Source organism: Ranitomeya variabilis, chromosome 2 (assembly GCF_051348905.1).
Source record: "Ranitomeya variabilis isolate aRanVar5 chromosome 2, aRanVar5.hap1, whole genome shotgun sequence".
NCBI lineage: Eukaryota > Metazoa > Chordata > Amphibia > Anura > Dendrobatidae > Ranitomeya > Ranitomeya variabilis.
Window position 1 is genome coordinate 783,324,299 of NC_135233.1, and position 15,424 is coordinate 783,339,722.

Consider the following 15,424-nt stretch of genomic DNA (forward strand, 5'->3'; position numbering starts at 1 on the left):
CATAGTTATACATCTTATTACTTCTACCCAAGTGCATGACCTTACATTTATCCCCATTAATGCTCATTTGCCATTTATCAGCCCAAGCTTCTAGTTTACATAAATCATCCTGTAATATAAAATTGTCCTCCCCTGTATTGATTACCCTGCAGAGTTTAGTGTCATCTGCAAATATTGAAATTCTACTCTGAATGCCCCCTACAAGGTCATTAATAAATATGTTAAAAAGAAGAGGGCCCAATACTGACCCCTGTGGTACCCCACTGCTAACCGTGACCCAGTCCGAGTGTGCTCCATTAATAACCACCCTTTGTTTCCTATCCCTGAGCCAGCTCTCAACCCACTTACACATATTTTCCCCTATCCCCATTACTCTCATTTTATGTAACAACCTTTTGTGTGGCACCGTATCAAAAGCTTTGGAAAAGTCCATATATACTACGTCCACTGGGTTCCCTTGGTCCAGTCCGGAACTTACCTCTTCATAGAAGCTGATCAAATTAGTCTGACATGAACGGCCCCTAGTAAACCCATGCTGATACTGGATCATGAGGTTATTCCTCTTCAGATACTCCAGTATAGCATCCCTTAGAATGCCCTCCAGGATTTTACCCACAGTAGAGGTTAAGCTTACTGGCCTATAATTACCGAGTTCAGTTTTTGCCCCTTTTTTGAATATTGGCACCACATTTGCTATACGCCAGTCCTGTGGTACAGACCCTGTTATTATGGAGTCTTTAAAGATTAAAAATAATGGTCTATCAATGACTGTACTTAGTTCCTGCAGTACTCGGGGATGTATCCCATCCGGGCCCGGAGATTTGTCAATTTTAGTTATTTTTAGCCGCCGCTGTACTTCCTGCTGGGTTAAGCAGGTGACATTTAATGGGGAATTTTTATCACTAGTCATATTGGCTGCCATGGGATTTTCTTTTGTAAATACTGATGAAAAAAAGTCATTTAGCATATTGGCTTTTTCCTCATCCTCATCCACCATTTCACCCAGACTATTTTTAAGGGGGCCAACACTGTCATTTTTTAGTTTCTTACTATTTATATAGTTAAAGAATATTTTGGGATTATTTTTACGCTCTCTGGCAATGAGTCTCTCTGTCTCAATCTTTGCTGCCTTGATTTGCTTTTTACAGAATTTATTTAATTTTCTGTATTTATGTAATGCCTCCTCACTACCTACTTCCTTTAATTCTCTAAATGCTTTCTTTTTGTCCCTTATTGCGCCCCTTACAGCTCTATTTAGCCATATTGGTTTCCTCCTATTTCTAGTATGTTTATTCCCATACGGTATATACTGTGCACAGGTCCTATCCAGGATGCTAATAAATGTCTCCCATTTTCTTTGTGTATTTTTGTGTCTCAGGATATCGTCCCAGTTAATTGCACCAAGATCCTCTCTCATCCGTTGGAAATTTGCCCTCCTGAAGTTTAGTGTCCTTGTCACCCCCCTACTACCCATCTTATTAAAGGTTACATGAAAACTTATTATTTTGTGATCACTATTCCCCAAGTGACCCCCAACCCTTATATTTGCTATGCGGTCTGGCCTGTTGGTTAATATTAGGTCTAGCAGTGCCCCCCTCCTTGTTGGGTCCTGAACCAGTTGTGAAAGGTAATTGTCTCTCATAGTTGTCAAAAATCGATTACCTTTACTGGAACTGCAGGTTTCTGTTCCCCAATCTATTTCAGGGTAGTTGAAGTCCCCCATAATAATGACTTCTCCTTGAGTCGCAGCTTCATCTATTTGCTTTACGAGGATATTCTCCATTGCTTCCATTAGTTTTGGAGATTTATAACAAACCCCTATCAGTAATTTATTATTTTTTCCCCCTCCCCTTATCTCCACCCACAGGGACTCTACATTTTCATTAAATTCACCTATATTATCACGCAGGATGGGTTTTAAGGAAGATTTTACATATAGACACACCCCACCCCCTCGCTTATCTGTACGGTCATTTCTGAACAGGCTATAGCCCTGCAAGTTAACAGCCCAGTCATGGCTCTCATCCAGCCACGTCTCAGATATCCCCACCATGTCATAATTATGCTCCAACAACATTAGTTCTAATTCGTCCATTTTGTTGGCGTGGCTTCTGGCATTAGTATACATGCACTTGATGTTACTCTCTGTACCTCTATTCTTTCTTAAATTATTAACTGTTCTAACCCCACCCCCCATGCCACCGCCACCCCCAACTTCCTTATTTGTGCCCAGGTCTCTATCTACACTATCTTCCCCTCCTATAAAATGAATACCCTCCCCCCCAATCCCTAGTTTAAACACTCCTCCAACCTTCTAACCATTTTCTCCCCCAGCACAGCTGCACCTTCCCCATTGAGGTGCAGCCCGTCCCTAGCGTAGAGCCTGTAGCCAACTGAGAAGTCGGCCCAGTTCTGCAGGAACCCAAACCCCTCCTTCCTACACCAGTTCTTGAGCCACTTATTAACCTCCCTAATCTCCCGTTGCCTCTCTGGCGTGGCACGTGGTACAGGCAGTATTTCGGAAAATACCACGTTGGAGGTCCTTGCTTTCAGCTTGCAGCCTAATTCCCTGAAATCATCTTTAAGGACCTTCCACCTACCTCTAACTTTGTCATTTGTGCCAATGTGCACCATGACCGCTGGGTCCTCACCAGCCCCTCCCAGTAATCTGTCCACCCGATCAGCGATGTGTCGGACTCGAGCGCCAGGTAGGCAGCACACCGTCCGACGATCCCTGTCTTTGTAGAAAACAACCTCAGCTACTATCTGTATCACTGTGGTGTTCCTATTAAAAGACTCTTCACATTCATAATGCAAATATACAAATTGAGTGCGGTTGTTTTCTTCAATTTTTGAATGGTCTGGATTTCTCCAAGTTCAACCAGCACCTTCCTCATTTAATTCAGAGTGCACGTCATTTCTTCTATATTGATCCCTGTCTTTGTGACAGATTGCCCTATCTGTTCCCCTAATAATTGAGTCCCCCACTACCAGCACCTGTCTGGCCTGCCCTGCTCTCCTTTTTCCCTCCTTACTGGAGCAGTCACTCCTCCGGCTTTCAGAGGACATGCCTGGCTGCAGCAGTGCTACCCCTGTACTGGCACCCCCCTCATCTGCCAACTTAGCAAACTTATTGGGGTGTGCCAGATCAGGACTAGCCTCCCTGGCACTCTTCCCTCTACCCCGCCTTCTATCTGTCACCCAGCTAACTGCCACACTGTCCTGCAGCTCCATCCTACCATCCCCCTCCTCATCTATCCCATTGAGCGTCTGCTCTGTGAGCAGAAGACTCCTCTCCATATTGTCTATGGATCTCAGTGTTGCCAGCTGCACATTTAGATCCAGTATCTGGGTTTCCAAATGCACAATGTGCTCACATCTCGCACAGCAGTATGCACCCTCGACCGGCTGGTCAAGGACTGCATACATGTGGCAAGATGTACACTGGATGGCATTAACAATTGTGGAGCACATTTCCTAATGGGGATTGCACCACACAGAAACGTTAATTAAAAATAAATACAAAGTATTAATTAAACCAAAAAACAAAAACAAAAACAAAAAAAAACAGAAGCAATTCCTCCCTTGGAAACTCCCTGATTCCAAAGTCACTGAATCACAAGTCACACACTTACCGCCGTTCACACTTACGCTCAGGTCACACTCAGCTCGCTCACACTCGCTGTGCTGAAGATTTATAGATTTTTTTTTTCTCTCTATCTCCCCTCAACAGCAATCCACCTTGCTGTTCAGATGCACTTCCAAAAAGGAGGAACATGGAGGAAGTCAGGGCTGTTGCTGCTCTCTCACTTCCTCTACATGTTCAATTGGACAGAAGGTGGGGACAGTGACGCCAGCGCTGATTGGGAGCAGGGTTCACGTGTCATAACAACCATACGGGAGCCTCGGGGAGAGCGAATGCCGACACCACTGGAACGGTGCTGGCACGGGAGGAGAGTATAGGCTTTTTTATCTTATCGCGGCCAAACCTGAGGTATGACAAGGAGTTGTCCAAGTAGTGGACAACATCTTTTCCAAAAGTAACACATACGGTGTGACATTTTGAGCAAAATTTGTAGTTTTCAGGTCAAACCTTTTAAATAAGCGTTAAAAATTATGTATTTTTTTACAGCTCATTTAAAAGGATTGTCTGGTCTGAGAAGTAAATTCTGCAGTCGCTCTGTGACTTCAGACTGTTGAATCTTAACTGTGCAGTGTGCTGCGCACTCATGATTCTACTGTATTCCCTATGTGGATGGACAGTCACGTGGGTGTCCGTATATGCAATTTGCACATGTGCTGACTAGACTTTCCTCTGCTGGAACATTGAGAAGTGGAGGAGAATCTAGTTGGCACATGACCATCCACCCGCACATGAAATCGTGACAGTGTGTTCATTGCACACTGTCATGATTTGGCAGTCTGCAGACTTTTCTTCTTAGACTGGTTAAGCTTAGGGTTAGGGTTTTTTCAAAACTTGAAAAAAAAATTATGATGACTAGTGTTGAGTGCAAGTGCTCGCTGCTTGAGTTTGCATTGGGTGCTCGGGTAGACACTGAGTATCGCGGGTGCTCCAGCGACATGCTTGAGTCTCTGCCCCGCATGTGTCGCAGCTGTTAGCCAAAACGTACACGGCAATCCTCGCATGTTTTTTGGATGTCGAACACAAGTGGGACAGGGACTCGAGCATGTCACTTGAGCACTCACAATATTCGGTGCATACCTGATGCTGTCTCCAGTTGCGAACACTTGCTCAACACTAATGATATATTCAATATGACCAGTTTGGATGATAACACAATATCAGGCTGTCAACTTGTCAACTATCCTTGAGGAGATCATCCCCCACCACGAGGCAGCAGCACCTGATATCATCAGGTGTTCATAAGGGTTGTGCCTGCTCACAACCAGCGCAGGTGAGCATCTTCCTTTTACTTTCCTTTGTAGTTAAAAGGGTATCACCCGATGGTCTTGTGCGCTTTTTGTTCTACCACAGCTTTCATACTATATTCAATATGACGATCTAATGTTATCCTAATGTTATCAAATTCTGTGTTGTACCTGTGGGTTCAAAATGCTCACTATACCCCTGGATAAAATCCTTGAGGTGTGTAAGTTCCAAAATGGGGTCAGTTGTGGGGGGTTTCTGCTGTTTGGGCACCTTAGGGGCTTTGCAAATGTGACATGGTGCCTGCCATCTTTCAGCCAAATTTGTGTTCCAAAATTCAAATATTGCTCCTTCCGTTCCGAGCCCTGCCATTTGTTCCAAAATCACTTCACCTGTGATGTGGTGCCTAAAAAAAGAAAATGGTTTTGTAAATTTTGTTGGAAAAATGAGAAATTGCTTATCGACTTTGAACCCTTCTAACTTCCTAACAAAAAAAAAGTTTCAAAAATGATGCTGATGTAAAGTGGACATGTAGGAAGTGTTATTTAGTTACTATTTTGTGTGGTATAACTCTCTGAATTTAAGGCATAAAAATGTAAAGTTTGAAAATTGTGAAATTTTCAATATTTTCATAAATATACACAAATCATATCAACCAAAATTTACCACTAACATAAAGTATAATGTGTCACAAAAAAACATTCTCGGAATCAGTGGGTTCTGTTGAAGCGTTCCAGAGCTATTACCACATAAAGTGAGTGGTCCGATTTACGAAAATTTGGCTCCGTCACTACCAGTATCATAATATAGGATGCTGACAGTATAATCTGGTATGTACGGGTGTGTGAAAAGGCCCCCCTATACATAGGTGTATGGCACTTTACGTGGCCAATAGCGAAATGCATGTGCTCTCTAGTTAGTAGACTAATGTATTAATTCTAATACTGAAGGACATTTACACTATTTTGCTGTTCTAGAGTATAAAGAGTGACATCCTGCTTCCTGTATATGTTATTACCCAATGTTCAGTTACATACTCATTATAATATTATGGGATTTCTTATTGCAGGTTGATTTAAAGCTCAGTATGGCAGTTGTACAAACGGCCTACGCCAATGGAAGCTCCACTCGGTACTTGGAGGACGTTATGAAGGTCATTGTATTTTCACACTTTATTGATTGCTGATGTTCAGTGTTATTACAAAGAGAACTAGTTAAGCACTAAATTGACCGCATGGGAAAATATAAAATAAATATATATTATATATGGTAGCTCCTTTAGTAAGTATTGGGACAGTTTATATGTAGGTTCTAATCACATTTTTAACTTTACAGGTTCCTGTATACTGCGCAAAAACTGGTGTTAAGCATCTACATCATAAAGCACAAGAGTTTGATATTGGAGTTTACTTTGAAGCAAACGGTCATGGAACAGTAAGTTTAATGATACATAAGGTCATATTGTGCCAGTCCTGCTTAAGGAGTCACTAAATATTGATGGGCGCAATTCTAATTTGTAGCCAAAGCCATAATCTAGGAGAACTGTGACCCACTTTTAATTTTGATCGCTTTGGGATATAACTGCTAGTTGTGGGAAGCTGTGAGCCGCAGACCTTCCATAATCTCCTTATGGTTGGGGAACATATTTTCTGCCATTTAAAAGCACTTTTAATTTTATGCAGTTAAAGATAGCGATAGACATAAGATTAGTATCGGCTGAGCCTACCAACCTCTGCTGACCAGCCAAACCTGTGTATTTCATAGTCCACCAATATTTGGCCAATGTTGGGGAAAAAGAGGACAAGATTGATCCCCTTTGTTCTCATGACTGTCTGGCAGCGGCTTACTTACCTTCCTCCAATTTTGAATTCATGGACACTCAGATAAATGAAACGTGCATGTGTATAGGGTGGTCTGGATGAAACTGTTGTCTGATGGCTGTTGAGTCTTCGGCCACCTTAAGATCTCAATACAATTGCTGCAGTCCAGTTGTAGTAATCCACCATTGTAATTGACAGGTTCTTTTTAGTAAAGCTGCCGAAGAACAGATTGCGCAGCTGATCAATGCAGGGACCACTGAAGAAGCCCGAAAAGCTGTTCAGATGCTTGCGAATGTCATCAGTCTCATTAATCAGGTAAGAAATGGAGTACTGGCATTTCACTCTCGTAGACAACAGTGGAGTCCAGTCACACAAAGCTGACCCACCATATGCTTACTGCAAGTAAGCAACAAATGAGAAAAGTGAAGTTGCCAGAGGTAATTGTTCTTCATGTCCAGAAAGATCGTAGTGTCACACCACTGCCCACTGTGTCACCACTGCCCACTGTGTCACACCACTGCCCACTGTGTCACACCACTGCCCACTGTGTCACACCACTGCCCACTGTCACACCACTGCCCACTGTCACACCACTGCCCACTGTCACACCACTGCCCACTGTGTCACACCACTGCCCACTGTGTCACACCACTGCCCACTGTGTCACACCACTGCCCACTGTGTCACACCACTGCCCACTGTGTCACACCACTGCCCACTGTGTCACACCACTGCCCACTGTGTCACACCACTGCCCACTGTGTCACACCACTGCCCACTGTGTCACACCACTGCCCACTGTGTCACACCACTGCCCACTGTGTCACACCACTGCCCACTGCCCACTGTGTCACCACTGCCCACTGTCTCACCACTGCCCACTGTCTCACCACTGCCCACTGTCTCACCACTGCCCACTGTCTCACCACTGCCCACTGTCTCACCACTGCCCACTGTCTCACCACTGCCCACTGTCCCACCACTGCCCACTGTCCCACTAAGTATTGCATGCTAGAAAATAAAGGAACCTCTTTAACTGTAGACCTTACTGTGTTTTCATGAAATCTTGTGCCTCCAGACGGTGGGAGATGCCATCTCTGATATGCTGCTCATCGAAGCCATCCTATCCCTCAAGAGCTTTACTGTACAGAAGTGGAATGAAATTTACACCGACCTTCCAAATCGCCAGCTGAAAGTAAAGGTTAGTTGTGGTGATAAGATCACTATACAGTAGTTCACACCCAAGGCTTATTAGTTGCATGTGCTTTAAAGGGAACTGGTCAGAAAGTTTTACCCCAGCCCCTAATCCATTAATATAATTTTGTAACCCTTTAAAAGTTAAGCCAGGTGATTCCTTTAAGGTCCCAAGGAGATGAGCAGGTAGCAATAGATCATGTTTTAAAGTTGTGTGTGGAAGTGCATTTGGAAGTGATGATGCCTTCTGGCTTCTCAGCCTCACGTAGTATTTCCAACTTGGCCACATCCTGCCCTGGATGATTGATAGGTTGTTATCTCTGGTCTATGCCACTGACCTGTGAATCAGCCAGGAGAAGGTACAGCATGAGACTGAGGAGCTAGAAAGGCATAGTCATCACCATGTGCACTGCTAGACACAACTTCAAAATGGGATCTCTCTCTCTGCTGGACCAGTGCCTTGGGGTCATAAAGGTCAACTAGCTTATTTTTTTTTTAAAGGCTACACGCTATTATAAATGATTTGGGTGGGGGTTAGAGTTTCTGGCGTAGTCCCTTCAAAGTATATTATGTAAATAGTCTGTTTAGAGCAGAAAAAGTGACTGGAACTCTAGTGCCACCTTTTGGAAGAATGGGAATGGTCCTAAGGCTATGTGCACACGTTGTGGATTGGTGTGCGGATTTTTGCAAAATCCGCAGGTTAACTGCATTGTGGTTTACCCCCGGATTTATCTCCGATTTGCCGCAGTTTTTGTGCGAATTCCACCTGCGGATTCCTATTATGGAGCAGGTGTAAACCGCTGCGGAATCCGCACCAAGAATTGACATGCTGTGGAATAAACACCGTTGCGTTTCCATGCGTTGTTTTCTGCAGCATAGGCACTGCTGATTTTGTTTTCCATACGTTTACATGGTACTGTACAACGCATGGAAAACAGCTGCAGATCCGCAGCAAAATCCGCAGTGTGTGCACATAGCCGTAAAGTTAATATTGACCGATTAATGGGCTCTTGCCACATGATCTAGGATAAGAAGCCAAACCAGAAGCTCCATTTGTTGATATGGGGCCAATAAGTCTCCCGAAGCCAGCTTGGTGCCCTCTACAGAGGATATTCAGGGAAGGGATTATTTTCATCTATTGTCCTCACCCATTACCTATATAATGGTCATGATACAAAGTAAATGGTGTGCTGAGTGCTTTAATTTTTCTATAACACATCTATTTATACTGTCTGTGTCTTTTTAAGCATTTTTTATATTGTGATTAAATAAAGCTTTTCTATCTTTCATCAAAGCTCCTAGCCTTCGCCAGTGTTTTTGTAGTGCTTGCTATGGAGGCATACATGGTGACCTAGTATTGTGTATGGGTCACACTGAGTCTGGAAATTGAGAGCTACATTTTAACCCGTATCCCTCATCAGAAGCCTCTCACCCAGCCAAACCAGTTCTCCTGCATTGCACTGAGGAGGGGCAAACATGTTGAACACGGGTCAGCAAATGGAGTTTGAACTTTGACTTCTTACTTAAAGTGAGGCAGAAATGCCCTTCTAAAGGGTTGATATTGATTGATTTTAGGATTGCTAATGTCAAGAGTCAGTATTGCCTGGCTTATAGATTTCCCTACAATAACTCTGAAAATTAATTGTCCTGGTGTAACATATTACAACATCATTTAGCTGTGTAGCATTAGCCAGATGTGATGTTATAGTAACCAGGATTGTATGAAATCCCATTCGTACTCTGCAGCTGAAATCTGTCTTTAATGTTTGCTTTTCTTGTGCTCTATAGGTTGCAGATAGAAAAGTAATAGACACAACAGACGCTGAGAGACGCACTGTAAAGCCACCAGGATTGCAGGAGAAAATTGACGAGCTCGTCAAAGGCTATAATATGTCCAGAGCATTTGTACGTCCTTCAGGAACCGAGGATGTAGTCCGTGTGTATGCCGAGGCGGACACTCAAGTGAGTAGTTTCAAACAACACAAGGACAAAAGATATACATGTGTTTGTCGTAGTGTATATGTACAGTATATCACAAAAGTGAGTACACCCCTCACATTTTGTAAATGTTTTATTATATTTTTTCATGGGACATCACTGAAGCTTTGACACTTTGTTATACAAGCTGTGCACTGACTATTTTACATTATGTCAGTGTAAATTTGATGTGCCCTCTAAATAACTCAACACAGCCATTAAAGGGAACCTGTCAGCAAGGTTGTTCCGAGTAACCCACAGCTAATTATACTGATTAAAATGATACCTGGGAAGATGAAATCCGTCTTGTGGTTGTTGTGTAATCTTTATTCTCAGTTTTGCATTAATTATATACTTGTGTCCAGGGGCGGCCTGTGATTTTTTATTTTTTTTTTCTTTCTTCAAACCATATTATATTCAGTATGTAAAATAGGGGGCAGGTCACTGAGGGATCAGTGACCTGTCAGAAGCCATACAGATGAATATGTAAGCAGAGTTCCACATAAAGCCCCACCCACAGGGCACCCCGAAGCATGAGGATATCATTAACTGAAAACTACAAATAAAGATAAAACAACAACCACAAGATGGATTTCATCAACCAAGGTATCATTTTAATCAAAAGAAAAAAAAAACATGTTCCAGCTCCATGGCTTTACAGCCATCGTTTTTAAACAGGATTTAATAAAGATATAACGCCTGAATTTTACCATGGAGCTGGGACATGGTTTTTTTTTCTATGGATTTGACCTCGTTGATCAGCGTGGAGTTCCGTGCACATGCGGTGGTGGCTTGGTGAGCTGGCTTTTTTCCTCTATTTCTATATCATTTTAATCAGTTTAATGGCGCCAACCTGACAGTGTTTGCAGTTTACTGAGCAAAATCCAGCTGATGGGTTCATTTTAAATTGCAAACTCTCAGCTTCAATTTGAGGGTATTTTCACATCCTAATTGGAGTAAGGGTCTAGGAATTACAGCTCTTTATTTAATATATTTAGCTGCCTCATTTTCAAGGAATCAAAGTTAATTGGACAATTATCTCAAAAGCTCTTTAATGAGCTGCATGGGCTTTTACTCCATTATCACTTAAGCAGGTAAAAGGTCTGGAGCTAATTTCAGGTGTAGCATTTGCATTTGGAAGCTGTTGCTGTGAGCCCACAACATGCAGTTAAGTGAAACCGACCATCATTAGGCTGAAAAAAAGAAGAAATCTGTGAGAGAGAGCAGAAATGTTAGGAGTTATCAAATTGACAGATTGCTACACTCTGCAAAAAAATGAGTGCACTTGTGAGCTTCGGAACTCAAAAGGCTTGGACATTCATGGAAGACAACAGTGGTGGATGATAGAAAAATCAGATAGTAGAATCCTTTCCATGGTAAAGAAAATCCCCTTCACAACATCCACCCAAATAAAGAACACTCTCCAGAAAGTAGGTGTTTGTGTCTAAGTTTACCATAAAGGGAAGATTCATTAGAGCAAATACACCACAAGGTGCAAACCATTAATCGGCCTTGAAACAAGAAAGGCCAGATTAGATTTAGCCAAAAAAAATCTAAGGAAGCCATCCCAGTTCTGGAAAAGCATTCTTTGGACAGATGAAACTAAGATCGACCAGAGTGATGGGAATAACAAAGTATGGAGAGGGCTTGGAATCGAGCAGCACACATCCTCTGTACAGCATGGTGGAGGCAGTGTGATGGCTTGGGCATGCATGGCTTCCAAAGGCACTGGGTCACTAGTGTTTATTGATGTGACTGAAGACAGAAACAGCCAGATAAATTCTGAAGTGTTCAGGGCTATACTTTGTGAAACGCTTTAACCAAATGGACAGTGTTTACAGTATAGATGGACAATCATCCAAAACATAGTGTGAAAGCAACCCAGGAATTTTTTTTTTTTTTTTAAATCAAAGAAGTGGAATATTCTGCAATGGACGAGTCAATCACCAGATCTCAACCTCATTGACCATGCATTTCACGGGCTTACGACAAAACTTAAAGGTGTTTTTCCACCAACAAAGTTAAATTTTAAGTTGATTTTAATCAATACGTCTTGTAAGAATAATAATTTTCACAATTGGTTGTTTAAAAAAAAAAAAATAAAATCCTTGTGCTGAGATGTTATAAATGTGCTCCTGCTGTGTACTGTGTAATGGCCGTGTCTGACCGTGCAGGGACAGGGTCTGATCATACCGCTGCTCCTGGGCAGGGGAGGAAGCAAAAGTGGGTATACTGACATTACAGCAGGGGATCACAGCTGATTCTTTTTGTGAGATAAAGCATTTCTGTTTTGAAAAATGCTTTACCTTTACAGAAAGAATCAGCTGTGATCCCATGCTCTCCTGTCTGTATACTCTTTTGCTTCCTCCCCTGGCCAGGAGCTGTGGTATGATCAGACCCTGTCCCTGTACGGTCAGACACGGCCATTACACAGTACACAGCAGGAGCACATTTATTAGATTATCTCAGCACAGGAACATTTTATTTAAACAAAGCCAATTGTGGAAATAATTGTTATTTCAAGATCTATTGATTAAAATCAACTTTGTTCATAAGAAAGACCCACAAACAAGCAACAAGTGAAGTCAGCTGCAGTAAAGGTCTTACAAAGCATAACAAAGGAGTAATCCCGTTTGGTGATGTCCATGGCTTCCAGACTTCAGGTAGTCATTGCCATCAAAAGTTTCTCTACAGAGTACCAGAAATAAAATGTTCATTTTTAATAAAATTAGTTTATCCAATTACTTTTGAGCCCCTGAAATGAGGAGTCTTTTGTAGAAAAATGGTTGAAATTCCTAAACCTTTCACATGATATTTTTGTTCAATGCCTTAAATTAAAGCTGAAAGTCTACAATTCAATTTCATCTCAATTGTTTCATTTTAACACCGTCCTTTTCTTCCCCCTTATACCAAGAGCCATAAGTTGTTGTTTTTTTTAAATTATTTTTCTGTCCACATAGCTATGAGGGTTGTTTTTGTGGGATTAGTTGTACTTTTGAATGACACTATTCAATTTATCAGGTGGTGCACAGAAAAGCGGGGAAAAAATTTTCCAAGTGTGTTGAAATTGCAAAAAAACCGTAAACAAAACATTTTTTTTCTATTTATCATGGCCACTATATTATAAAACTGACCTGGCAATTTGATTCTCCAGGACAGTAAGATTACTCAGATACCAAACGTATATAGTTGTTTTTGTTTTTTTTCTTCCAAATTAGGGGGTGACTTTTTTTTTTTTAAATGGAGGGGGGAGTTGGAAAAAGCAGATAAAAAATAAAAAAGGATACTTACATTTGTCACCATTTTCTGAGATTTGTAACATTTTCAATTTTTGGGATATGTGGCTGTTTGAGGGCTTTTTCTGTGTGCCCTGAGCTGAAGTTTTTACTGATACCATTTTGGGGTAGATACAATGTTTTGATCGCCCCTTATATTATTGCAATGTTGCGGCAGCCAAAAAAAGTAATTCTGGCATTTTGGGTTTTTTTTCTCCTTGCACAGCTTCCATCGGATTGGCCTCTTTCATACTTCCGTCTTTTCAGATCCGTTGCAATGCGTCGTTTTGGGAAAAACTGATCATGCAAATGTGCCCGCAGGATGCGTTTTTTCCCATAGACTTGTATAAGCGGCGGATCATGACGGATGGCCACATGTCGCGTCCGTCGTGCAACGGATCCGTCGTGTTTTTTGTCTGCGCCAGGAAAACGTGTCGCGACGGATCCTGCGGCATACGTCGTTGACTAGAATGGAAGCCTATGGACGCAGGATCCGTCACGACACGTCGTATGATGGAATCCAGCCCTGGAATCCGTTTTTTTACACTGAGCATGCTCAGAATCAGGAATTTGTAGCCAATTGGCCAGACAGGCCTCAAATCTATATAAACCTGGCCTGGGGCGTCACCCCCAAATGTGCCAGCAAGACTCCTGCCAGAAGACAGCCAGCCAGTCAATATATTGGTTTCCCTATTTTCCAGTAGCCAATCACATTTGGGAGACTCCCATTTTTAGGCAGGGAAAACGAATCCGTCAAAAAAACGGATGAAACGGATGGTAAAAACGGACAAAATGGATGCAACGGATCCAGTTTTTCGACGGAACCGTCTAGCGGATTTGTCGCAATACTGTATGCGTTGCATCCGTTTTTCACTAATTTTCACAAATCCGTCGATACGTCGCAATGACGCATTATGACGGACGCCTGCCGGCGGAAGTGTGAAAGTAGCCTAAGGAGCTTTATTTTATATTTTGATCAGGTTTTGACAAACACAGAGATACCAATATGTGTTTTATTTTTGTTTTTTATTTTTAAATGGGCTAAAGGGGAATGATTTTTTACTTTTGTGGGGTGTGTATGGATGTGCATAGCTGTGCATCAGAAAAATAAAAAAGTTACTGGTAAAAATATTGGAAACCCAAACCAGTTTTTATATTTTTTTTTTATAAAGTTCAAAATATTGTAACCACAAAAATGGGAAAAAAAATACCCAAAGAGGTTTGATATCACTGCAATACCACAAACCTGAAGAATCCCATTAGTAGGCGTTTTTTTCCTGCACATTGAATGCTAACCAGAACAAAAATCTATGACGGGTTTACATTTTTCTTCACTATTTCACCACTTTTTCAGTACATTACATGGTAAAATAAATGGTATACTTGGAAAATGCAATAAACAAGCCCTCCTATAGTTATGGAAAAAATGGTACTGCAAGGACGGAAGGGTTAATGATGTATGGCATTTTGTTTTAAAAAGATTTATAGTAGCTGGCTGAACTGGGCCTGCAATATTTGGATTGTTAATGAAGTATGAGACATTCATAAATGTGAGTTGTCCTGGCTCGATTCTGCGTCTCGCAGCGTACATGATCCACACTCTTTACACTCTGGTCACTACAGAAATTGCCTGAAAAGCTGTTTTTTTTATATTGCATTGACAGGAAAATGCCGATGCGTTGGCACACGAGGTGAGCTTGGCAGTCTATCACCTTGCAGGAGGAGTTGGAGATCAACCAAAGCCTCTGCCATGAAGTGCCACCGACCACCTGGCAGTTTGTATGGCGTCTGCGTATGGACTTTGGAACGGTATCATATTCTGTGGGACTGGAACTTTCTTTTAAAACAAAAAAAAATCTAAAGTTTACAATTAGGGTGATGTATTACTTATCTATCGGACAGTCGTGATTTGTTTCACAGTGCCTTAAAGGGTTAGTTATCAAATCTTTTTATTTACAATACAGTATTTTACAATTTATTTTTGTATTCAAGTCTTCACTTTGTTCTTGATTAGTTGACTACAATATCACAACAAGGGAAAAAAGAATGCAGAATTTGGAAACAAGAAAAAAAGTGTGTGTGTGTTTATGTATATATTCAGTATATTATACACACCCATATACAGTGGGGGGAAATAAGTATTTGATCCCTTGCTGATTTTGTAAGTTTGCCCACTGACAAAGACATGAACAGTCTATAATTTTAAGGGTAGATTAATTTTAATATTGAGAGACAGAATATCAAAAATAAAATCCAGAAAATCACATTGT

General features: G+C 41.6%; 1 protein-coding gene across 2 annotated transcripts in view; it reads left to right on the plus strand.

Moving 5' to 3' along the window:
• PGM3 (phosphoglucomutase 3) overlaps positions 1-15,132 on the plus strand; it is a 30,567-nt gene extending 15,435 nt beyond the window's left edge. For both annotated transcript variants that reach the window (XM_077289806.1, XM_077289807.1), the window contains exons 8-13: positions 5,958-6,041; positions 6,224-6,322; positions 6,907-7,023; positions 7,787-7,909; positions 9,691-9,864; positions 14,819-15,132. In XM_077289806.1, coding sequence (XP_077145921.1) covers positions 5,958-6,041; positions 6,224-6,322; positions 6,907-7,023; positions 7,787-7,909; positions 9,691-9,864; positions 14,819-14,908 — 687 coding nt within the window. In that variant the 3' untranslated portion in view covers positions 14,909-15,132. The remainder of the gene's footprint in view (positions 1-5,957; positions 6,042-6,223; positions 6,323-6,906; positions 7,024-7,786; positions 7,910-9,690; positions 9,865-14,818) is intronic.
• The last annotated feature ends 292 nt before the right edge of the window (positions 15,133-15,424 follow it).